Here is a 25,823-nt window from a genome sequence, read left to right as displayed (position 1 = left end):
TTAGGAAGTAACAAACACATCAACTACTTTCTATTCTATTATGGGACTGGTTGCTCCTCTCCCGAGAGAGTATGCAATTAACACTGCGACCTCTGTAGATCTATTTACACAGATCAACTACTTTACACAGTTCACAATACTTTCTATTCTATTATGGGACTGGTTGCTCCTCTCCCGAGAGAGTATGCAATTAACACTGCGACCTCTGTAGATCTATTTACACAGTTTACATCAACTACCTACTTTACACAGTTCACAAAAGTTACAGGTATGAAAAACAGGTCAAACAAACTATAAACTAGAAATGACAGCTGACAACACTATGCAAATTACTACTTATTAAGTTATTTATACCAATCTAGTTGTTTCCTTCTTCTAAGTTAAAATTGTTAACCCACTTACCTTCTGTGTACGCTTAACTAGGTATCAATGGTCCCGCTTCCTGAATGCTGAGATGATTCAAGTGGGAGGAAACAATGAACAAAACTTGTGAATATTTTCTACAAAAAGATGAAAGGAGACAGTTTTATTAAGAAGTAACAAACACATCAACTACTAAGTTACAGGTATGAAAAACAGGTCAAACAAACTAGAGTAACTAGACATGACAGCTGACAACACTATGCAAATTACTACTTGGATAGGACTAATGGTGGATTTTACCAATGACTTAATGAGAGATTTCACTAATAGGAGAAATTTCAATCATCCGAAAAAGGAGTTTTTATAATGATCCAAACAGAAGTTTTTAAAAACTCCTTTTTGGATTATTAAAAATTCTCCCATTAATTAAATCTCTCATTCAGTCATTGGTGAAATCCACCATAAATCTAACTGAGTCTACTACTAAAGAAATCTACACTAGCGCTTTATCAGAAATGAACAATATGACGCCAGCTACTCTCTATCAGGTAGACCTGACGACAGGTACACCTGATTAGGTCTACCTGACAGTGTGTGCTCATCAAGTAGATCTGACAGACGGACCTTTTCAGCCGTTCCTGTCAGGTCTACCTGATAGTGGGTGGCTGGCTGGCCAACTGCATTCGGCATTGTTGTCTCCTTTCAATTCTTTGGTACATTGGATGAAAAATATTCTTTTTACAATGGTCTATATGGCATTTTCTATCCTCCCTTGTGGTAGGCATCTGTCTAACTCTAAACTCTTACTGAAGAAACTATTCTACATCATATGTATATTCCAATTCCATTTTCTATCCTCCCTTGTGGTAGGCATCTGTCTAACTCTAAACACTTACTGAAGAAACTATTCTACATCATATGTATATTCCAATCATTTTCTATCCTCCCTTGTGGTAGGCATCTGTCTAACTCTAAACACTTACTGAAGAAACTATTCTACATCATATGTATATTCCAATTCTTACAGGAAAGTTCACTTCTACTTCTGATCAAATTTTCCATCACCGAAATACAAAAGATATGACAGATATACAAGAATAAGGATCTACTACCACTAGAATCTATGGGAGGTTGGGAATGGTGGTCCTTGAAAATAAAATGAAAGATAGAGGGTATGCGGGTGCTTGGAGAAACAAATATGACGTTCCATAGAAGTTCAATCAGAGGGGTATCTCAGACCGTTTGAACACTCACCGAAATACAAAAGATATGACAGATATACAAGAATAAGGATCTACTACCACTAGAATCTATGGGAGGTTGGGAATGGTGGTCCTTAAAAATAAAATGAAAGATAGAGGGTATGCGGGTGCTTGGAGAAACAAATCTGACGTTCCATAGAAGTTCAATCAGAGGGGTATGTCAGACCGTTTGAACATGGACGCATGTTTCTCTACAAAACAGTTTGATATACAGTTTTATTGAGAGTCTTTGGATGGTCTCAAACAGGTACATTAGTTTGATATGTATACAGATTCTTCGAGAGTTGTAGGACAGTCTTGGCTTTCAAGCGACCTTTTAATTTCTTCCAATCTGGTCAACCTGGGTTTGCAGATTGTTCACAACCTCGGGAGGGACTTGGTCGCCGAAAATTTCGTACAAATTGATTCTCTGATTACCGGGAATCGATTCGAAGGCCGCCAATTCGATGCCTTCCTGGACTTTCTGGATTTCGGCCCCCTGGGGACAGATACATATTCGCATCCTCACATCAGCCAGTTCATAACATCATGGGTGTTTCTTTTAAAACAGTGCTACTCAATCTGTGTCCCGCGGTCTCTAGTGTGCCGCGAGGGCGCCTTACGTGTGCCGGGAGATTTGGGATTTAAAAATAAAATAAATATCACAAAACTGATAAAGTAAAGAAAAAGAGCATGCAAAATTGCAAAAAAGGACTGCGGCGCTATTAAAAAAATCACTCTTATACAACACTAGTGGTTGACCCGTCCTTTGTACGGGATAAGCGGGCATAGGAGGCAAAGGAGGCATAACTTTGAAATTTGGCAGAAGCTTTTCTGAAATGAGAAGAGAGATGGAATCGTTGGTAGGTTTATTGCGAAGAATGTAGGCCAATTGAAAATGAAAGTAACTGTTTAGCATTAGCTTTATCAGACAAAAGTTAAGGTGGAACCCGTAGTTTTGATTTGGCAGAAGCTTTTCTGAAATGAGAAGAGAGATGGAATCGTTGGTAGGTTTATGCGAAGAATGTAGGCCAATTGACTGTTTAGCATTAGCTTTATCAGACAAAAGTTAAGGTGGAACCCGTGACGTGACGTGACGTGATTGTAGTGTGTTTCTATATTTAGGGGACATAATTTTTTGCTGCTGTAGACACAATCCCGGACACTTTGCTAGTCATTCCACCTGTTTTACATAACTCAGTTTCTGGGCGTCCAATCCTTTTAACACCCTGAGATATCTCACGGACACGGGAGGGCCTAACCCAACCCTGCATTACTCCAAGCCTCGAGGGAATCCACTTTTCATGAGTACCTTTCCATTACTTCCGTACTGTATCCCCCTGTCAATATGTTTCAGTTATGCAACGTGCCATACACGTTCCTTTCCCTCACCTCACGACCAAAACTTTCAAGCGGTTCGAATCAATTATAAAATCGTTAGGTAACAATAAACATTGTGTCCTGTGTCGTAACGTGTTGACTGGGCTAATAACGCATCGTTATGATAACCATTGTGTTGTGTGTCGTAATCGTAACATGTTGACTGGGCTAAAATAATAAATTATGTACGCGACATACGCATAAATTAAGTTTATAGGTACATAACATACATATGTAGTAGGTGCCTTGTATACAAATAAGTAAGTAACGAATTAATACCGTATTACCAATATGTTTAAACTGTAGGCTGACAATCATAATAATTTGATCATAATATAATAAAGAATATAATGATATTTAAAATTCAGTTATGCAACGTGCCATACACGTTCCTTTCCCTCACCTCACGACCAAAACTTTCAAGCGGTTCGAATCAATTATAAAATCGTTAACAATAAACATTGTGTCCTGTGTCGTAACGTGTTGACTGGGCTAATAACGCATCGTTATGATAAGCATTGTGTTGTGTGTCGTAATCGTAACATGTTGACTGGGCTAAAATAATAAATTATGTACGCGACATACGCACAACTTAAGTTTATAGGTACATAACATACATATGTAGTAGGTGCCTTGTATACAAATAAGTGTGTACGTACTTGGTTAAGTAAGTATAAGTAACGAATTCATACTGTATTACCAATATGTTTAAACTGTAGGCTATATCATAATAATTTGATCATAATATAATAAAGAATATAATGATATTTAAAATTTTATGTATTGTGTTTTATGATCCACTTTTACACCTAAAAAATATAAATTGAACGAACGAAGTGAATTTTAAGTTTTTCATCGACGCGATGATGACGGACGATGGAAAAATACATAGATAATAAGGGGTACATAACATACATATGTAGTAGGTGCCTTGTATACAAATAAGTGTGTACGTACTTGGTTAAGTAAGTATAAGTAACGAATTCATACCGTATTACCAATATGTTTAAACTGTAGGCTAACAATCATAATAATTTGATCATAATATAATAAAGAATATAATGATATTTAAAATTTTATGTATTGTGTTTTATGATCCACTTTTACACCTATAAAATATAAATTGACGAACGAAGTGAATTTTAAGTTTTACATCGACGCGATGATGACGGATGGTGGAAAAATACATAGATAATAAGGGAAAAATACGCACCTTAAGAGCCAAGACACTTGTGTTTTATGATCCACTTTTACACCTATAAAATATAAATTGACGAACGAAGTGAATTTTAAGTTTTACATCGACGCGATGATGACGACGGATGGTGGAAAAACACATAGATAATAAGGGAAAAATACGCACCTTAAGAGCCAAGACAATTCAGATAAAGATGTTCTCCAATCACCTATGCTAGTAAACTGTAAGACATTAACTGACAGACTCACACTATGAAAAATACTTTGGTGTCACTAGAACACAGATATAACTACCACCTACCTTCTGTAATTCTATGTAATTAGTGACTTGAATAAATTGCAAAAGACGGGTTTCAGCCTATGAACCTGACGTAACGTAATTGTTAGCCAGGTACCTAATCGGTTCTGTAATTATCTGGTAACTGCTGTGTTGTAGTACCTCAGAAATCTGTGTACCCATGTATGTGTTTTACTATTATAGGGTCTGTCTGTGGCCTAGAAGGGCTAGACCATTTTTTGAAATTAAAATAACTTCATTTGTGATAAAATTGGTAGTAATTGAAATATGTCCAGAAATCTATAGGTAAGGGTGAAAAATTTAATTAACTTATAATTTCAAAGAAAAAAAAAACACCTTAAATAGGTTGTAAAGGTCTACGTACGTGAAAGGTAAACCTTCTGCCAAGTCATTACATGGTTTTATTTTAGAAACAGTTAGTGGAGATGTCAAAACCCCCCTTTCATACAAACATAGTTTATTAGCGGAGATGTCAAAATCCCATTTTATAGAAACATTAGTGGAGATGACAAAACTCCCATTTAGTATGCATTGCTGAGTTCCTTTAGTCTAGGCTGACCAATGGCTTATGCCTATTTTAAAATTGACTTTTGATGAATCCTGTAGTAAGGATAGAATACGTGTGCTTACGAGCCTATACTGCCTATAATAAGGTGACTAAGAATGTAGGTACATAATATTATCGGACAGCTAATAACACTAATATCCATAGGTGACCATGTATTAACCGGAATCAACCAGCAATATGTGGACTATCTACAAATACTGAGTAAGTATCTACAATGTAATTACCTATGTCCAGGTTCACAGGTGATGAGCAAATATTGAAGTTGGCACACTTTAATAAAAGTAAATATTGTAGTTGTACAACAGCTGATAAAGTTGATTTAAAGTTTACAGAGGCCATTAGGTTTACTTCATACGCAAAAAGCCCACTCCAAGGTTTAGGTGTAGAGGCAAAAGGGGCAAACAGCCCTAGAGGATGGGTTAAGCATACACCAATCTACGGAGCACATTATTAGTTCTACCTCATAAAAGGACAACGGTTATGTAAAAACTGTTGGACCCAAATCAAAAACTTCTTCATAAAAGAATATATTTAAATCATTACATGAAAGTAAAATCAAAAAATCAAATCAAGAATGATAATAAACTGAATATTAAACAAATTAGGTAGGTACATATTTTCTCTAATCACGATCGAATAAACTACGGGCTAGAAAATTCCCGGAGGGACGGACCCAGCTTGTTATTCCTTTTCCTTATTTCATATCCGGGTGATTGTTAAGGTAGAAGAGTTGATAAGACTCGTGCTAGAAAGTAGTTTAATAAACCAAGTTTTATGTCAGAGGAACGCCTGAGGGCTCTGAAACAATCTTGTGTAGTCTTTACTTGTATAGAAGCGAGATTTAACCCGATTAGTAACTTGACCCGGCTTAAGGCTTAAGAGAAGAACTTTCCTATTATGAAATATTACAGGGAGAGAAACATAAAGAGCGTTATCTAATGTACAAGATTCGATTATTTTTTTTTTTAAAGAGGTTTGACAGAGGGAACTGTAACTTCTATGGTCTTATCGTCCCGAAATCGAAGAGAGAAGGAAGACAGGATAGGAAAAAGCCAGCCGTTCCGAGAACGAACATTATCCCATCAGGATAAAATCCACCCCGGGCGGGAATCGAACCCGCGGCCTAGCGCTTACAAGGCAGACGCACTACCAACTAAGCTAACTAGGCTGGCAACAAGATTCGAAAAAGGCACCAGCCTCAGTGCAGTGGTGCAGTGGTTAGTGCGGTTGATTTCGGATCTGGAGGTTGGAGGTTCAAATCATGTCATAACTTAGCAAGGCGTTTGATTGGAGAAAGACATTTATGACAAAAATTCATGCTTACAATTCCTTCCGTTAAACCAAGTAGATGAAAATTGGCCAATGGGTTTCTTCAAATTAAATTGATCCCAAGGGCAAGGCAATGCCTAAACCCTTGACAAATGGATTGCTAAACAAATCAGATTGTTTAATCCACTTGCTCTTGCTTTATCTTCAATATGAAGCCACGGCCATATGAGGGTTAAAAACAAGATATAAGGTAACCAAAATGAGTAGATCTAGATATTGCTTTTGGCGAAATTATTTAATTGGGTTAACAGGCTTTTAAGATGTGTGTTAGGTCAGATCTTTCTAACCTAAAACAATCCTTCCTAATTCTGTTGGTTCCCTTAATGAGATGTGATGAAGCTTGGAATTTCTGCACAATTTTATGGGTACAGTATGACGCACCTTCTTTACAGACCATTCTCTACTTTTAAGCTTTTAAACAGGCTTTTAAGATGTGTGTTAGGTCAGATCTTTCTAACCTAAAACAATCCTTCCTAATTCTGTTGGTTCCTTTAATGAGATGTGATGAAGCTTGGAATTTCTGCACAATTTTATGGGTGCAGTATGACTTAAGCACCTTCTTTACAGACCATTCTCTACTTTTAAGCTTTTAAATACACACAAAAAGCCCAAATTGAGGCTTAGGTGTAGGGGCTGGCCAGCCCCAAAGGACGGGTTGAGCTTCTACGAATCTACGAAGCTTTTAAATAATCTTTTTACAATTCTAAACTGCCACTGGTGACTTCTAATTATTCTTTTTTGCCTCCACCAGCAGTATGACTTAAGCACCTTCTTTACAGACCATTCTCTACTTTTAAGCTTTTAAATAATCTTTTTACACTTCTAAACTGCCACTGGTCACTTCTAATTATTCTTTTTTGCCTCCACTCGCAGTATGACTTAAGCACCTTCTTTACAGACCATTCTCTACTTTTAAGCTTTTAAATAATCTTTTTACACTTCTAAACTGCCACTGGTGACTTCTAATTATTTTTTTTGCCTCCACTCATTGAACCGGATTGATTGATTTGAATTTTCTCCTTTATTTTTGATAATTAGATAATAACTTGATAATAATATTATGTCGGGATTTGAACACAGGACCTTCGGTGTGCAAGCCTACTGTCATATGCCCACTTTTCTTCCAATCTGGTCAACCTGGGTTTGCAGATTGTTCACAACCTCGGGAGGGACTTGGTCGCCGAAAATTTCGTACAAATTGATTCTTTGATTACCGGGAATCGATTCGAAGGCCGCTAGTTCGATGCCTTCCTGGACCTTCTGGATTTCGGCGCCCTGGGGGATGCCCACTTGTCCATGGAGGTTTTGATGTTCATACTATGTGGTATTTTGAATTTCCTTTTTATCCTGTAAATCGTGCAATGCTTGAGACATGGGAGTTTTGGCGTCTCCACCAATTGTTTGTATTTCTAATGGTGGGTTCAGACTTGTGCAATAGCCCTGGGGGATCAGCTGGGTGTTCTGGGCCTGTCGGATGGCTTCGTTGGTGAAGAACTGGCCTTCCTTCTGGGGCAGAGGTGAGGAGTGGGCGAGGGCGACGAAGGCAAGCGTGCACAGAGCGGGCAGGAGGGTACGGGACATGGTGGTTTTGATTTGGAGGTTTTCTGAAACGAGAAGAGGGATGGAATGGCTAGTTAGTTTTGATTTGGCAGAAAGCTTTTCTGAAATGAGAAGAGAGATGGAATCGTTGGTAGGTTTATGCGAAGAATGTAGGCCAATTGAAAATGAAAGAAACTGTTTAGCATTAGCTTTATCAGACAAAAGTTAAGGTGGAACCCGTGACGTGACGTGACGTGATTGTCGTGTGTTTCTATATTTAGGGGACATAATTTTTTGCTGCTGTAGACACAATCCCGGACACTTTGCTACCTGTTTTACTTAACTCAGTTTCTGGGCGTCGAATCTTTTAACACCCTGAGATATCTCACGGACACGGGAGGGCCTAACCCAACTCAGGCTTTTAAGATGTGTGTTAGGTCAGATCTTTCTAACCTAAAACAATCCTTCCTAATTCTGTTGGTTCCTTTAATGAGATGTGATGCAGCTTGGAATTTCTGCACAATTTTATGGGTACAGTATGACTTAAGCACCTTCTTTACAAACCATTCTCTACTTTTAAGCTTTTAAATAATCTTTTTACACTTCTAAACTGCCACTGGTCATTTCTAATTATTCTTTTTTGCCTCCACTCATTGAACCGGATTGATTGATTGATTTGAAATTTCTCCTTTATTTTTGATAATTAGATAATAACTTGATAATAATATTATGTCGGGATTTGAACACAGGACCTTCGGTGTGCAAGCCTTCGGTGTGCAAATCGTGCAATGCTTGAGACATGGGAGTTTTGGCTTCTCCATCAATTGTTTGTATTTCTAAAATACAAGGTACTTAGATAGGTACTAGGTGTTACAGATTTCGCCAGTGTCAAATCTTGTAACGGACATACAGATAAACTAACTACAAAATAAACGTCAAGATAAAACTTAGAATTAACTTTGACCAACACACACACGCAATCCGTTTTCTTCCATCATTTGTAGTTGTCCCTCTACAACTAGGTACCTGAAAACGGCTACTTTCCCTGTCGCGTATAATATCTCTAGTAGCGCGGTCAAACTTTCTTGACTTGGCGGGGCGGAGCGAAAAAATCCCCCAAAAAACAGTTTTTTTTGGTTTTCTGGCTTTTTGGTTTTCTGTACAATATTTGCACCACCACTTTCGTGTTCCTCGTAAAAAGACCTTTAATTTGATATATAGGTCGACCAAGTTTGGATAAGTCCTTCTATGGGGACAGACAGACTGACAGACTGACGACACCGAAACGAATACAATAGCCCGTCCACTACCTCGACAACAGACTTGTGCAATGCAAAGAAATGCTTTGCACGTTGCATTGCACAAGTCTGGACCCACCATTAAATACAAGGTACTTAGATAGGTACTAGGTGTTACAGATTTCGCCAGTGTCAAATCTTGTAACTGACATACAGATAAACTAACAACAAAATAAACGTCAAGGTAAAACTTGGAACTAACTTTGACCAACACACACACGCAATCCGTTTTATTCCGTCATTTGTAGTTGTCCCTCTACAACTACCTGAAAACGGCTACTTTCCCGGTCGCGTATAATATCTCTAGTAGCGCGGTCAAATTTTCTTGACTTGGCGGGGCGGAGCGAAAAAAATCCCCCAAAAACCAGTTTTTTTGGTTTTCTGGCTTTTTGGTTTTCTGTACAATATTTGCACCACCACTTTCGTGTTCCTCGTAAAAATACCTTTAATTTGATATATAGGTTGACCAAGTTTGGATAAGTCCTTCTAAGGGGACAGACAGACCGACTGACGACACCGAAACGAATACAATAGCCCGTCCACTATACCTTTTTTTATTACTATCGTAATAATAAAGGAAGGACGGGCTAAAAAGAGTGTTCTTACCTTCGATAACAAAACAGTCAACACAAACGGATCAAGAGACTGAGTGTCAGAGCACACACTTCTCCTAAAATCGCACTTTGACAAAAACGACAACTTGGGTCGATCTACTCGAGGTAACTGAGCGTAAGATGCTCAGATCAGGATGTGTCCGGTTGTGGCCTGGAACCTCCCACTGGCACCAGGAGAACGTAACCAGATACCAGCTTTCTCCTGGCGCGGAGTACGCGGGCCTCTTGCGGTCCTCGAGTCCTTGCTTGGAAGTATGAGAAGTGATATAGTAGCTTTAGAAGCCATGAGAAGGTATCTTGTTTACACAGAAAAGGCGTCCCTGCGACGATAGACCAATATTTGGGGACAATAGTCCTACATACTGGACTCCGCACACAGGAATTTCATCAGAAAAGACCCCCAATATTTCCCTTTGTGAACGCTATGTAGTGTGTAGGGCCGTATTTAGGTGGGGCCGGGCCCCCCTATTTTCGCTCCATTACTGTAGGCCGGGCTCTGAATATTTGGAGCATCCGTCCCCCGGTACATCACTGTTTGGACCTTTGTGCCCCTCCCCCTCGATAAAAATCCTGAATACGGCCCTAGAGTTGATTAAATTTTATCAAAATCCCATCGGGAGCTATCGCATAACAAGGATACATTACTTGATTGAAGACTCGGTTAACAAATAATTGATTGAAGACTCGGTACGGTAACTTTGTGAAGGCCCATTTTAACTATTGGGTTGTATGGAAAACGAAAACTATCTGTACTCGTACTTCACTTTTTGCTATTCGTTGTATTCGTTTTTCATACAGTCTCTAACGAAATTCTTCTTCCACTGGCACCAGGAGAACGTAACCAGATACCAGCTTTCTCCTGGCGCGGAGTACGCGGGCCTCTTGCGGTCCTCGAGTCCTTGTTTGGAAGTATGAGAAGTGATATAGTAGCTTTAGAAGCCATAAGAAGGTATCTTGTTTACACAGAAAACGCGTCCCTGCGAGGATAGACCAATATTTGGGGGCAATAGTCCTACATACTGGACTCCGCACACAGGAATTTCATCAGAAAAGACCCCCAATATTTCCCTTTGTGAACGCTATGTAGTGTGTAGGGCCGTATTTAGGTGGGGCCGGGCCCCCCTATTTTCGCTCCATTACTGTAGGCCGGGCTCCGAATATTTGGAGCATCCGTCGCCCGGTACATCCCTGTTTGGACCTTTGTGCCCCTCCCCCTCGATAAAAAACCTGGATACGGCCCTAGTGTTGACCAAATTTTATCAAAATCCCATCGAGAGCTATCTCATAACAAGGATACATTACTTGATTGAAGACTCGGTTAACAAATACTTGATTGAAGACTCGGTACGGTAACTTTGTGAAGGCCCATTTTAACTATTGAGTTGTATGGAAAAAGAAAACTATATGTACCTACTCGTACTTCACTTTTTGCTATTCGTTGTATTCGTTTTTCATACAGTCTCTAACGAAATTCTTCTCCTTGTAAAAGTTAGGGTAAAAGAACACTCAAATAAGCATCATTTAATAGGATAAGGAAAGTCGTGTGATGTTCACACCAGATTTTTTTAGTTCTGATAAGACTCGAAGAGGTTTCTTACCCAATGCTTCCTCCTGTCTTGCTGCGAGTCAGATCACTTCATTATTTACTTGCCGATCATAATGCGAAATGCGAAATGTACAAATCAATTTCGTCTACGTGCAATGTTATGTCCCAATGTTACTCTCGAAGAGGTTTCTTACCCAATGCTTCCTCCTGTCTTGCTGCGAGTCAGATCACTTCATTATTTACTTGCCGATCATAATGCGAAATGCGAAATGTACAAATCAATTTCGTCTACGTGCAATGTTATGTCCCAATGTTACTCAATAAATACGCTTCCCGTTCTCAAATAGAATGGACAAGAACATGTTAACACTCTGACTGTCATGTCAGTGGTAGAGATATGTAAAGAGTGAGTCACCACCGGTAGAAATGTCTAAACACTGAGTAAGTGAGTTATGAAAAAAAGCTACTCTTTTCAGTGAACTATTTGGGCTAAAAACAGAGAGGAGTGGAGAGCATAGAGCTTTATGTTCTTAAATCCATGCGGTTTGAAATTTTCGCTACCCTCTACAAATTCGATGCTATTTATGTCCTTCGCTAAATGCTGTTTTTAGCCTTAGTCAGTGCGTTGACTTTTTAGCCTGACTGTCATGTCAGTGGTAGAGATGTGTAAAGAGTGAGTCACTGGTAGAAATGTCTAAACACTGAGTAAGTGAGTTATGAAAAAAAGCTACTCTTTTCAGTGGACTATTTAGGCTAAAAACAGAGAGGAGTGGAGAGCATAGAGCTTTAAATTCTTAAATCCATGCGGTTTGAAATTTTCGCTACCCTCTACAAGTTCGATGCTATATGTTCTTCGCTAAATGCTGTTTTTAGCTTTAGTCAGTGCGTTGACTTTTTAGCCTAGAATGGACAAGAACATGTTAACACTCTGACTGTCATGTCAGTGGTAGAGATGTGTAAAGAGTGAGTCACTGGTAGAAATGTCTAAAGACTGAGTAAGTGAGTTTTGAAAAAAAGCTACTTTTTTCAGTGGACTATTTGGGCTAAAAACTATGTTCTTAAATCCATGCGGTTTGAAATTTTCGATTTTCGATGCTATATGTTCTACAAGTTCGATGCTATATGTTCTTCGCTAAATGCTGTTTTTAGCCTTAGTCAGTGCGTTGACTTTTTAGACTTCGTCAGTCCCTTCTACTTCCCTAACTACCTATACCTTTCATGTTGAAGTGAGAAGTGAGTTCGACAGATATCCATCGGCGCCCTCTAATGACCAAATTTTCTTTACGTGTTAAATACCTATGTCTTTGAAAGGTATTGAACTCGAATTTACTTTGTTCGTCAAAGGTTGGTTTCTTCTGTTAATTTTCAAAATGTAAAAAAGCAGTCAGAGTGTTAACGTAAGATTTGTTCCAATAGGAAGTCAAGAAGTTTGACAAATTGAACTTTTTGTCCAATCACAGCTGGGTGCAACTTTCAAAGTGTACTTCTTTGTCAAACATCTCCCTCTCTTTTACACTACAGATAATATTGTAAATAATAAATAATATGTATGTGTACATACATAGATACTCGTAATATGACTATTGAATAACACCCTAACTGCCTATACCTTTCATGTTGAAGTGAGAAGTGAGTTCGACAGATATCCATCGGCGCCCTCTAATGACCAAATTTTCTTTACTTGTTAAATACCTATGTCTTTTGACAGGTATTGAACTCGAATTTACTTTGTTCGTCAAAGGTTTCTTCTGTTAATTTTCAAAATGTACTTTTTAGACTTCGTCAGTCCCTTCTACTTCCCTAACTGCCTATACCTTTCATGTTGAAGTGAGAAGTGAGTTCGACAGATATCCATCAGCGCCCTCTAATGACCAAATTTTCTTTACGTGTTAAATACCTACAACTACATATGTCTTTTGACAGGTATTGAACTCGAATTTACTTTGTTCGTCAAAGGTTTCTTCTGTTAATTTTCAAAATGTAAAAAAAGCAGTCAGAGTGTTAACGTAAGATTTGTTCCAATAGGAAGTCAAGAAGTTTGACAAATTGAACTTTTTGTCCAATCACAGCTGGGTGCAACTTTCAAAGTGCACTTCTTTGTCAAACATCTCCCTCTCTTTTACCCTACAGATAATATTGTAAATAATCACCGATGTTGTGTTGACTTCCACCGCTGAGATGGTCGATGAGGGTGGAATGGGTGACGTCATGAACCAGGGTTGCATTTCTCGTTTAGTGTTCCGGATGGGATCGTCGCCTTTTCTCGACAAATCTGAAAAAAGAGCCAAAAATGTTTTGTTTAACTGTCCATGCTGGATTCTTCTTTTACTGTACCTTTTCCCAATTTTATTTGGGCCCAGTGCGCGGCGTTACTTTCTTTAATCCTACCCCTACTTCCTATCTAACGACTACTCCGTTCTCTCTCAAATCTTCCCCAAACCTTATCTGTCCATTTCAGTTCCGGTTTCCCTCTCTTTCTCTTCCCCTGTATGACTAATTGCAGTAGTTGCTAATGTTGAGTTGCTACAATTTGCGGTTGATTCTTTCGAGCTCGTTTCTTGATTTACTATGATCAAATGCTGATTATCTTTTATCAGTTGCTTTATTATTTGTTTATTGTTCAGCTCATTTTTATCTGTTCCTTTGGGAACTTTACTTGCTCATTAGAACTGAAAAAATCCTCGTCTCCAATATTTGTTTGGTCTTCATTATAACTTGGATCATGTGTGCTTCCAATTAGTTCTCTTTCTTCACTCGTCGGATTCCTTTCGTCTTCAAATCTGGAACTCAACTCAGCTACAATTTCTGTTGAGCCTTCATCCGACTGATCGATCGTTGTTTCATAATCACCAAAATGGTTTTCTTCCAACTCCTTTTGCCCTTCGGTTATAGTGTCAGTAAAGTTTTCCATGAGCTCACTTTGAATATCACTCATATTCCCTGTACTAGTTTCATGTACTTGTGTCGAAGTATTGTCATCAGTCTCGTTTGTGTCAGATCCATTTGTCGATGTTTCGTTGTAATCATCTACGCCGTCTTCTGGTTCTACCATGCTTGTGTTGTCTGTAGAGTCTACTACAGTTTCTGTGGTGTCTGTAGAGTTCATATCACTGGCATGTTCTATTGTTGTGTTAGCATCATCTACATCGATTTCCCTGTACTCCGTTGCAACTTCGGTGAGATCCGTTGTAGTGTCTGTTCCCATTTCGTCAACATGGGTTGTGTTGTCTTCATTGTAGCTGTCAACGGTTGACTCTTCACCATGAGTTGTGTCTGTGTCTTCATTAACCTCAGTATTCAGACTTGTGAGATCTGTTGGTTCGTGTTCGTTCACCGATGTTGTGTTGACTTCCACCGCTGAGATGGTCGATGAGGGTGGAATGGGTGACGTCATGAACCAGGGTTGCATTTCTCGTTTCGTGTTCTCTGTAGAGTTCATATCACTGGGAGGTTCTATTGTTGTGTTAGCATCATCTACATCGATTTCCCTGTACTCCGTTGCAACTTCGGTGAAATCCGTTGTAGTGTCTGTTCCCATTTCGTCAACGTGGGTTGTGTTGTCTTCATCGTAGCTGTCAACGGTTGACTCTTCACCATGAGTTGTGTTTGTAGTTCTACCATGCCTGTGTTGTCTGTAGAGTCTACTACAGTTTCTGTGGTGTCTGTAGAGTTCATATCACTGGCAGGTTCTATTGTTGTGTTAGCATCATCTACATCGATTTCCCTGTACTCCGTTGCAACTTCGGTGAGATCCGTTGTAGTATCTGTTCCCATTTCGTCAACATGGGTTGTGTTGTCTTCATCGTAGCTATCAACGGTTGACTCTTCACCATGAGTTGTGTTTGTGTCTTCATTAACCTCAGTATTCAGACTCGTGAGATCTGTTGGTTCGTGTTCGTTCACCGATGTTGTGTTGACTTCCACCGCTGAGATGGTCGATGAGGGTGGAATGGGTGACGTCATGAACCAGGGTTGCATTTCTCGTTTCGTGTTCCGAATGGGATCGTCGCCTTTTCTCGACAAATCTGAAAAAAGAGAAAAATGTTTTGTTTAACTGTCCATGCTGGATTCTTCTTTTACTGATGTAGGTATTAGCGTCATGATCTAAATATATCCACAATAATTATTGATATTACTCCTATTATTGATTTCTCATCAATCTTAGGTACTAGGTGTAATAATATGTAGGTACCTATGTACCTATAATACAGCTATTTACCTATAATAAATACAGCTATCGCATCATCTATCATACATGTGCCACATGAGTGTGAGGTATAATTTGAGATTTTAATATAATAGCTCAATAAATAATTATAATTGTAGGTCTAGGTACTCGGGGTGTCCTTTTCAGTCCGAAGGGTTGCTTTAGGCCGGACATTGAACGTCAAGATTTGGTTGACAAGCCCATCAAGAAAAACTAAGATTGTGCGCTCTTCAAGACAGCCTATCGGCGCGAACGACACGCAAGTGTTAAAGCGCCTAATGGGGGGGGAAAAAAAAAGACAGCCTAGTATGCTTGATTGGTAGCGTAAGTGCTAGGTTCCGGGTTCCTACTTCCTATCTAACGACTACTCCATTCTCTCTCAAATCTTCCCCAAACCTTATCTGTCCATTTCAGTTCCGGTCTTCCTCTCTTTCTCTTCCCCTGTATGACTAGTTGCAGTAGTTGTTAATGTTGAGTTGCTACAATTTGCTTGCTGAGCGTCCAATTTTATGAGCCCCTGATAATCAGTTGTGTATGTAGTGTGGAACGCATTCTTGAACGCAGCTGCGCAGTGTTAGTCGTGAGCTGCAAGTGATACGAAGGGAAAGTGAATTGTATCAGTTACTTTCCCTCCATTTCAAAATTTAAATGGAAAATCACAGAGTTGCGGAGCCCTCCATCATTACATTATGCAAATGATACATTTCTTACCCAGTGGAGGACAATGGTCATAGTTGGGGCAACAGGTCCCGGGCAACGTCCGCCCCTGACAGTCATCCCGGGTGAAACAGGTGAAGTGGGTGCACATGAGAGCGCCGCCCCTGCAGTAACACACCTGACATGGTGTTAGGGTTGAATTCAGCTTCTCCCCGTTGTTGTACACTTTACCATTGTGCTCGCACTCTGCAATCCAAAATAACGATAATCAGGAATGAAATTTATTAAAGAAATGGGGAGTTATTTATTTAAGTTAAAAAGAATCAAAAAGTTTCAAGTGAGGAAAAAAAAACTCTCACAGACAACCCCGACCCAAATTGTGACTATGCCGAGAAATGAATAGTTCATTCCTAAAGGGAATTTCGCAAGGAAAAGAAAAATCCCTTTGAGATCATTAATAAAATGCATGTTTTTGCAGTTCATTGATAAATTTAGAAATTAAAATAGGTACCTAGATTACCTACCTACACAAAGTCTACAAAATTTAACGCCATGAAGAGAAATTTGTATGAACGCCTGGTATCTTTTTGTGTATGCAATGTGCTAAGGAAACTTATTATTTTGTACTCTAGAAATTTCGCAAGGAAAAGAAAAATCCCTTTGAGATCATTAATAAAATGCATGTTTTTGCAGTTCATTGATAAATTTAGAAATTAAAATACCTATATTACCTACCTACACAAAGTCTACAAAATTTAACGCCACGAAGAGAAATTTGTATGAACGCCTGGTATCTTCTTGTGTATGCAATGTGCTAAGCAAACTTATTATTTTGTAATTTGTTCTCTAAATAGACTGATTTCCATAAACTCTCCCTCTATTTATACTTTAATGAGCTCACTGGTTAACATGGTGTTCTTACCACATTTAAATTCGGGGCAGCATTGGTTGGGCCGCTGAATGGTTTGGCAGCCGGGTTTAATCTCACATTGCATCATTGAACACACCACTGTACCGTCCGTACACCGGCATTCCTCACACGGGCCAAACCGGGGCACCAACTCACCCGATCTGAACACACCCCCACCCCGCTCATCTATACAGTCTGGAAATGAAAACAGAGGGGAAGTTTAACATTGCCTCTAAGTACAATCTCACATTGCATCATGGAACTACCATCTATTCGCAGGAATTTTGTTTGTTTGCTATTTACTCTGAAATTTCTAAACCCAGGATCTTTGCCAAAATATTTATCGGCATCGTATTCGATAAGTTTGATGGGTTTGACACTTCCTCTGTCAGTTCTTCTTTTTTCAGTGATCTGAACACACCCCCACCCCGCTCATCTATACAGTCTGGAAATGAAAACAGAGGGGAAGTTTAGCTAAATTGCATCGAATGCCGGCCACTTATGCTCAGACAGTCGAAACGTGTAGCGGAAAAAGCATCCGAGCTAGGTCTCTAAAGGTAGAAACACTACTATTACTTTACGTGAACTCATGGGGGTCAGAAAGATGTAGTTCAAAGTTTTTCCATAAGTAATTTCGTTCAGGAGAGCTAATGTAACTTAATACACCTTTCAAACAAAGACTGCGGAGATTCAAGAGTGAATCCCTCCATGTTTTCTTTTTCTACAATGTAGTCTTCGTTTTCAATATGTTCGTAAACGGAACCATTATTTTGCTCTTCATTTAATTCTTCCAGAGTTGTTTGTTCCAGTATGTCTATTCCATCTTGTTTAGGAACATTTTCATATTCGGTGGAAGGCTTGCCTCTATTATGGTCAGAGCCGGTTTTGTTCTTCAATTCTTTGTTGCTACCATCTATTCGCAGGAATTTTGTTTGTTTGCTATTTACTCTGAAATTTCTAAACCCAGGATCTTTGTCAAAAAAATTATCGGCATCATATTCGATAAGTTTGATGGGTTTGACACTTCCTCTGTCAGTTCTTCTTTTTTCAGTATCCACGCTTAGTTCTGAGCATTCCAAACAATCTTCATTTGACTGAACTCCTTCGCTCTCTTTGCTGTTTATTTCACCATGTGTCATGGGACTATTTGAATTAGTTGTTACTTCATTCATCAGATTAACACTGTTGTCTTCATATACAGTTCCTGTAGACACAGGATCTAAATCACGAGCTTCAACATGTTGAAGTCTATTTTCATTTGGATATTCAAAGTTTGCGTCATTTGTACTTTCAAAATTGTCTTTCGTCGTTAGTTCTTTATGTTCAAAAGGTTCTTGGTTCAATATTTTAGCTAATTCGGTTGCAAATTTGTCTATCGTTTCTTCTTCCGTTGATTCTTGCATTGCATGTTGCATTGCACAAGTCTGGACCCACCATTAAATACAAGGTACTTAGATAGATAAGTACTAGGTGTTACAGATTTCGCCAGTGTCAAATCTTGTAACGGACATACAGATAAACTAACTACAAAATAAACATCAAGGTAAAACTTAGAACTAACTTTGACCAAGATCTGAACACACCCCCACCCCGCTCATCTATACAGTCTGGAAATGAAAACAGAGGGGAAGTTTAGCTAAATTGCATCGAATGCCGGCTACTCATAGTCAGACAGTCGAAAGGTGTGTGGCGGAAAAAGCATCCGACCTAGGTCTCTAATAGGTACCTTACACAATCATTAGTAATGTCATTATTTCCAAGTAATGATGATGAAAAATCAGAAAATCCGGAATTCCATCATTAGTAATGACATTACTAATGATCATGTAAGGTACCTATAAAGGTAGAAACACTACTATTACATTACGTGAGCTCATGGGGAGTCAGAAAGATGTAGTTCAAAGTTTTTCCATAAGTAATTTCGTTCAGGAGAGCTACACAACTATCACGTCACGTGAACTTGAACTAGATCTCACGTGACGTGATAGTAATGTGTTTCTTTTTTTTCCTTAATTAATCAAGGTGTTGATTCTTTCGAGCTCGTTTCTTGATTTACTATGATCAAATGCTGATTATCTTTTATCAGTTGCTTTATTATTTGTTTATTGTTCAACTCATTTTTATCTGTTCCTTTGGGAACTTTCTAATCAAGGTGTTCTTACCTACCTAATTGTAATATGTGTTCTCCATAATATGTCGAAATATAGAAGACCTTTTTTAGACTGCGGGGGTAAATTGACTTTTCAGTCCTATCCCAGCAGGATAAACAAGGTATGTTCAATTCTACAATTTCATCTTCTAACTCAATTTTGATTTAGACTACCTAATTGAGATCAGAATTCCGTTTTTCCGTGATGTTAGCAAGTAGCAATGTTTCTGCTAGATGCAGTACCGAGATAAGACGTATTATTATTTGCATGAAGATACAGTAGGAAGGTAGGAACCTATTATTACCAGAGATTACTTTATAATGCAGGATTTCCTGCCGGAATCTGTATACGAAATTGCGAACCTCATCTGCGGAGTCTTCTATTAACAGGACTATAAAGTTTTCGGTATTTGTTCGATTTTTCGTTTTAGTTTCTGTCGAAATTTGAAACCCTCCCAGTTGTAAATATGGAAATTGATCATTGAGTAATAACCCTGGTATCTCCTGATTGTTGAAATTGCCACTTTCACCACTCTGGTCAACTTTGGAAACAGATTCCTCACTGGATGACGTATCTCTCACGCTAGGACCTTTACTTTTAGGAGATTCTTTAATAACAATACCATCATCGTTGTTTTCTTTATTATTCGTTTGGTTTGTTACTATTTCAATTTTCCATTCATTACTAGGCATAGTTGGTGGTTGAGTTGGTTCAGGTCCTGGTTTAGTTGTTGTTTCTGTATATGAATCTGTGCTCGTTGTCGTCCCATCAAATTCCGTTTGTGTTGATGTCATATAGTCAGTCGTAGTTTCCATTATCATGGTACTTTGATCTCCATAATACTCTGTAGTTGTTGTGATACCGTCTTCAATAGTTGTCTGTTCACTTTGAAACGTAGTGGATTCGCCTACGAATCTTGCTTCTGTAGTACTTGTAATATCATCAGTACTACTTTCCTCTAACTTGAGGGCTTCTTTGCTTATATTATTTGGAACACCATCACCACTTCCATCTAGTAGTGAGATTGAAGTTTGACTTTCTGTCTGGATATTGACGTAGTGGATTCGCCTACGAATCTTGCTTCTGTAGTACTTGTAATATCATCAGTACTACTTTCCTCTAACTTGAGGGCTTCTTTGCTATTATTTGGAACACCATCACCACTTCCATCTAGTAGTGAGATTGAAGTTTGACTTTCTGTCTGGATATTACTGGCCATGTAGGTACTGTACCTACTAAATACTCATTTAAGTCATTCATAAGAACTCATCAACAATCAAGCTCATTTGGATCTCGAAACTCAAGAGATGTACTTATATTTTCAAACGAATCTCTCAAATCCTGGATATTGTCATCTGAGTTATTTGTACTGTTTTCGTTTTCTACAGAATCAGTAAATGTACTAATTGGCTCACTTTCTATCTGTTCAAAATGCTGAACTTTGTATTCGGAATTCTTCCCAGCGTCAGAGCTTGACGAAAGAAGATCTTGTTGGGTTTGAGCATCCAAACCTGTTCCGGTGCTATCCGAATTTTTACTTTCTTCTGACTCTTCTCTGTTCGATTTCGTTGCATTTGTATCACTAGTTGTATTTCTCTTTTCAAGAACTCTATCCGAATTTTTACTTTCTTCTGACTCTTCTCTGTTCGATTTCGTTGCATTTGTATCACTAGTTGTATTTCTCTTTTCAAGAACATTCCCGTCCGTAACAGACAAGTTTTCTTTCTTCTTGCTGTTGTTGGTTACTTCTTCAATCTATCCGAATTTTTACTTTCTTCTGACTCTTCTCTGTTCGATTTCGTTGCATTTGTATCACTAGTTGTATTTCTCTTTTCAAGAACATCCCCGTCCGTAACAGACAAGTTTTCTTTCTTCTCGCTGTTGTTGGTTACTTTTTCAACGTTCTTGAACGCTGACCAAGTCTCCTTACTTGGCAGACGGTCGCTTACAGATGATACGATTGCCTGTCCGGGCTTTTCCAACAATATTCTTGACAGCTTTAAAATCTCCTCCTGTATATCTGGTGGTAGGGTAACATTGTTGAAATCGATTCTCATGATGTGTCCCTGTTTCTTGCTATTATTTCTCTCATATTTAGTAGCATATTCTTGACAGCTTTAAAATCTCCTCCTGTATATCTGGTGGTAGGGTAACATTGTTGAAATCGATTCTCATGATGTGTCCCTGTTTTTTGCTATTATTTCTCTCATATTTAGTAGTCTCGGTAATTTCTCTTTCATTCTGTGCTTGATCATCAGGCTCGCCCTCAGAGTTCACCGTCCTTTCTAGTATTAATATCTCTTCCGTACTTTCAAGTTTTCTGTTAGATTGTATGATTATATCTGTACCAATGTCATCACTCTCCATGTCTTTGGTGTCTGGATTGAATCCGGAGTTCTTCAGATAGTGACTTGTGATATTTGTGAGTCTTTCTATTATAAAATCTGTTGTTTCATTCGATGGAATATTCTTTGTTTCTATGGTTGAAGTTGGAGGTTCTGAATTGTCAGACTCGATTCCATCGCTTTCGTCTTGATTGCTGAATGCAGGTATGTGTGTTGTAGATGAATTCGTCATATCGTCAGTATTTATTAAATTCAACGCAGAAATACCGTTTTCCCTTGTGGTGTCTTGCTCATTAGAACTGAAAAAATCCTCGTCTCCAATATTTGTTTGGTCTTCATTATAACTTGGATCATGTGTGCTTCCAATTAGTTCACTTGCTCATTAGAACTGAAAAAATCCTCGTCTCCAATATTTGTTTGGTCTTCATTATAACTTTGATCATGTGTGCTTCCAATTAGTTCGCTTGCTCATTAGAACTGAAAAAATCCTCGTCTCCAATATTTGTTTGGTCTTCATTATAACTTTGATCATGTGTGCTTCCAATTAGTTCTCTTTCTTCACTCGTCGAATTCCTTTCGTCTTCAAATCTGGAACTCAATTCAGCTACAATTTCTATTGAGCCTTCATCCGACTCAAAGTGCTCTCGTTTATTTTAAATTCATTTACAACAGGTACATAATAATAGGTACAATATAACAACATAATGCACTAATACTAGGTATACAAGTTGGTTCATGGTCTGGCCATGTAGGTACTGTACCTACTAAATACTCATTTAAGTCATTCATAAAAACTCATCAACAATCAAGCTCATTTGGATCTCGAAACTCAAGAGATGTACATATATTTTCAAACGAATCTCTCAAATCACTTCCATCTTTCATTTCTATGCTTTCTTTTAAGTAGTTATCTACCTACCATTCTACCGTTCCACCATTTGACATTCCGACAAATATGTGAGCCGTGTTTTATTTCTGTTATTCCACTAATTGACTAATAGATCTGGGGTTGTTAACCTTTTCGAAGTGGCGGACCAGTAATATCAAACCCAACATGTACTTTGGGGACCTCTTGATTGACTTCATTGGAGTCAACTTTTTTCTTTCTTTCTTTTGTCTGCCTTGTCCCGTTTTTAGACGGGGTCGGCAATTATCGTCAGCCTCCCAACCAGCCCTAGGGTGATTGCTTTGGGCTGACATTTGGTTTTGACTACAAATTTGACGAGTGGATGCCCTTTGTATTTAACCCTTTTCTTTAGCGAGAAAAATTCAGGCTGGTATTTTCCCTGTTTAAAGTCCCCCAGCCAAACTAAGCGGCTCTACTCCCTGTTTGCACAACTCACAAGATTAAACGAGTATGTACCTATTTCAAATAACTTTTTTCTTTTTTTATGTGTCAATTTTCATTTTTATTATTATATTTTGTTTGAACTGAGGTGCCACTTTCTTTCTAAATTAATTCGAAATCTAAACAAAACAAAATTGTTGACACTACTAACACTTCAAAAGTTTGGCAATTCTAAAAAGAATATTTTATTTTTCTTTAATAACACGTAGAAAATTGCACACAAGAAGTGCACACTAGGTAAGTATTTGAGGCTTGGAAACTTACTTCGGGATTACCTACACACCTAATTGTCCAAGCATTCTTCAATGAAAAACAAAAACAAATGGGTAAATATGTAATAGGTACTGCGGTATAAATTATAAACTACTTGATCAAAGATTAATAAATGCAGAAAATGGAATATTAATTGAACATAACTGTCACAGGCGTAATCTTCAATTTATTGAAAAAATAATCGAACAAATAAATAATTAAATATTAAAAACCAGGAAAACAAATAAACAACAACTTAACAAATAATACCTAAAACACTGAACAAAAATCGCACAGAAGTGGTTACATATAAAAAATGGAATAATTTATTTATTCTTTATTTTTATTATTAGCTATTGCTTGACCGTCAAAATATGTAGGTACGAGCTAGGTAGGTACATAAATAGTGTGAATCTTCATTGATGTGAGGTTTCCATGAGTAGGTAGGTAGTAGGTAGCTATATCCATGTTCAATGCAGTGATTCTACAAGATATCGTGGTAGGTATTCGCGGTACAGGCTATAGAATACATACATTATAGGTGGGTACTACATGAGCTCTGTAAGAAGCTAATAATAATAATAATACAAGTAGCTAAATGTACAAGTACCCACTAGGTACTATAGTTATGTTCAAGCTATATCCATGTTCAATGCAGTGATTCTACAAGATATCGTGGTAGGTATTCGCGGTACAGGCTATATTAGAATACCATACATTATTGGTGGGTACTACATGAGCTCTGTAAGAAGCTAATAATAATACAAGTAGCTAATTGTACAAGTACCTAGGTACTATAATATCTGTGTACAGTACCTACAATGGGTACAAATACTATGTACCTGGGTACAGTACTTACAATATTAGGCACATAATGACATAATTATGTATCCACCTAGATAGATATTAATGAGGTAACTATAGAATTTCATCGGAAGATATCGCTAGAACGTTGATTATAATAGGCGAAAGAAGGGCGGATGGGACACGTAATGATTAATGAGTTATCCAAATAGATGCATTAGGGATTAGGGTAAGTTGGTAAGTAATGGCACTATACCTAGCTACCACCAGGGTTAAATTGAAAAGATCTGAAGAATTAGGAAGGAAGTAATTCACTAGATTTTAATTAGAGTTTTCTTTAGTTTGCATTTTTGGACCTTAGGTTTATCACAACTCACAAGATTAAACGAGTATGTATTTCAAATAACTTTTTTCCTTTAGTTTGCATTTTTGGACCTTAGGTTTATCACAACTCACAAGATTAAACGAGTATGTATTTCAAATAACTTTTTTCTTTTTTTTTTATGTGTCAATTTTCATTTTTATTATTATATTTTGTTTGTTTATTTTGACTGAGGTGCCACTTTCTTTCTAAATTATATCGAAATTTAAACAAAACAAAATTTTTGACACTACCTACTAACACTCCAAAAGTTTGGCAATTTTAAAAAGAATAGTTTAATTTTCTTTAATAACACGTAGAAAATTGCACACAAGAAGTGCACACTAGGTAAGTATTTGAAACTTACTTCGGGCTTGGAAACTTACTTCGGGATTACCTACACACCTAATTGTCCAAGCATTCTTAAATGAAAAACAAAAACAAATAAGTAAATATGGAGTAGGTACTGCGGTATAAATTATAAACCTATTCTGCTATCGCCATTCGGCGAAAGCTAAAGCCGCTACAACAACAACAACAACAACAACAACAACAACAACAACAACAACAACAAAGATTTAATGAAAAAATAAAATAAATAAACTACTGAAGAAGATTTTAGTGGAAAAAACTTACCAACTTGTAAAAGAACTCCGTCGTTGTTCAGCAAACACATTTTTCAGAAAAAAAAAGACAAAAATGTTTTCTAGTTCGACCTTGTCGTGATTACGAAAACGAAATTTATGCAAAAACAAAACGACCTACATATTATCACGACATGAGATTGCCAAAAAAAAAGATAGTCACTTTATAGTCATCAAGGAAGGTAAGAAAAGGGAGCAACAGAGAATACACAAACAAACTACATTTAACTTTTAAAGAATAACTGAAAGGAGAGTTCGACCTTGTCGTGATTACGAAAACGAAATTTATGCAAAAACAAAACGACCTACATATTATCACGACATGAAATTGCCAAAAAAAGATAGTCACTTTATAGTCATCAAGGAAGGTAGGAAAAGGGAGCAACAGAGAATACACAAACAAACTACATTTAACTTTTAAAGAATAACTGAAAGGACAAAAGAAAAACTAGTATAAAACACTAGTATAATAACTAAATATGTATTCGGAATACCTGCAATTAGGTACCCTGTGTACGGTGTGTATACTGTCAGAATGAGACTGAAAAGTCCCTTTATTCAGTGGTCGTAGTGGTCATTCAGTAGGTGTAGTGGTCAAGGCGCTCGCCTGGTAAACAGGAGGGCGTGTGTTCAATCCCAGCCGAGGTATGGAATTTTATCCTCATATAATTTGAGAGTATAGTCATCAAGGAAGGTAGGAAAAGGGAGCAACAGAGAATACCTACACAAACAAACTACATTTAACTTTTAAAGAATAACTGAAAGAAGAAAA

At 37.9% G+C, this 25,823-nt stretch overlaps 2 protein-coding genes across 3 annotated transcripts; both read right to left on the bottom strand.

Moving 5' to 3' along the window:
• Positions 1 to 1,620: 1,620 nt before the first annotated feature.
• On the bottom strand, positions 1,621 to 10,010 carry LOC103513825. 2 transcript variants are annotated; one of them, XM_026826984.1, is made up of 4 exons: positions 9,820 to 10,010; positions 7,817 to 7,980; positions 7,508 to 7,651; positions 1,621 to 1,959 (listed from the first exon to the last, which is right to left on the bottom strand). In XM_026826984.1, the coding sequence occupies exons 2-4, from the start codon at positions 7,955 to 7,957 to the stop codon at positions 1,942 to 1,944; spliced, it is 303 nt and encodes a 100-aa protein (XP_026682785.1). In that variant the 5' UTR covers positions 7,958 to 7,980; positions 9,820 to 10,010; the 3' UTR covers positions 1,621 to 1,941. The 2 variants fall into 2 exon arrangements, with proteins under 2 accessions (XP_026682785.1, XP_008476900.1); XM_008478678.3 differs by lacking the exon at positions 7,508 to 7,651 and having other exon boundaries at positions 1,621 to 2,100; positions 7,814 to 7,980; positions 9,820 to 10,007.
• On the bottom strand, positions 9,957 to 22,016 carry LOC103514012 (probable GPI-anchored adhesin-like protein PGA55). The gene is made up of 13 exons (XM_026826868.1): positions 21,439 to 22,016; positions 21,044 to 21,320; positions 20,639 to 20,978; positions 19,694 to 20,340; positions 19,172 to 19,291; positions 17,812 to 18,536; positions 17,160 to 17,342; positions 16,292 to 16,483; positions 14,992 to 15,398; positions 14,030 to 14,422; positions 13,588 to 13,645; positions 10,624 to 10,725; positions 9,957 to 10,072 (listed from the first exon to the last, which is right to left on the bottom strand). The coding sequence occupies exons 1-13, from the start codon at positions 21,872 to 21,874 to the stop codon at positions 9,957 to 9,959; spliced, it is 3,996 nt and encodes a 1,331-aa protein (XP_026682669.1). The 5' UTR covers positions 21,875 to 22,016.
• Positions 22,017 to 25,823: the final 3,807 nt, after the last annotated feature.

This window comes from Diaphorina citri, unplaced genomic scaffold (assembly GCF_000475195.1).
Source record: "Diaphorina citri unplaced genomic scaffold, Diaci psyllid genome assembly version 1.1 scaffold42, whole genome shotgun sequence".
Taxonomy (NCBI): domain Eukaryota; kingdom Metazoa; phylum Arthropoda; class Insecta; order Hemiptera; family Psyllidae; genus Diaphorina; species Diaphorina citri.
This window is presented reverse-complemented; position numbering and strand designations above follow the sequence as displayed.

Bases quoted from the DNA above. Each gene is read 5' to 3' on its own strand.
- LOC103513825 (XM_026826984.1), bottom strand. From the start codon at position 7,957: ATGTCCCGTACCCTCCTGCCCGCTCTGTGCACGCTTGCCTTCGTCGCC. The intron at 7,652-7,816 runs GGCTATTGCACA...GGCATCCCCCAG, and splicing joins ACACCCAGCTGATCCCCCAG to GGCGCCGAAATCCAGAAGGT.
- LOC103514012 (XM_026826868.1), bottom strand. From the start codon at position 21,874: ATGACGAATTCATCTACAACACACATACCTGCATTCAGCAATCAAGAC. The intron at 20,341-20,638 runs GATTTGAGAGAT...GTCAATATCCAG, and splicing joins ACTCAGATGACAATATCCAG to ACAGAAAGTCAAACTTCAAT. The intron at 19,292-19,693 runs TATAGTCCTGTT...ACACCTTGATTA, and splicing joins CGAACAAATACCGAAAACTT to GAAAGTTCCCAAAGGAACAG.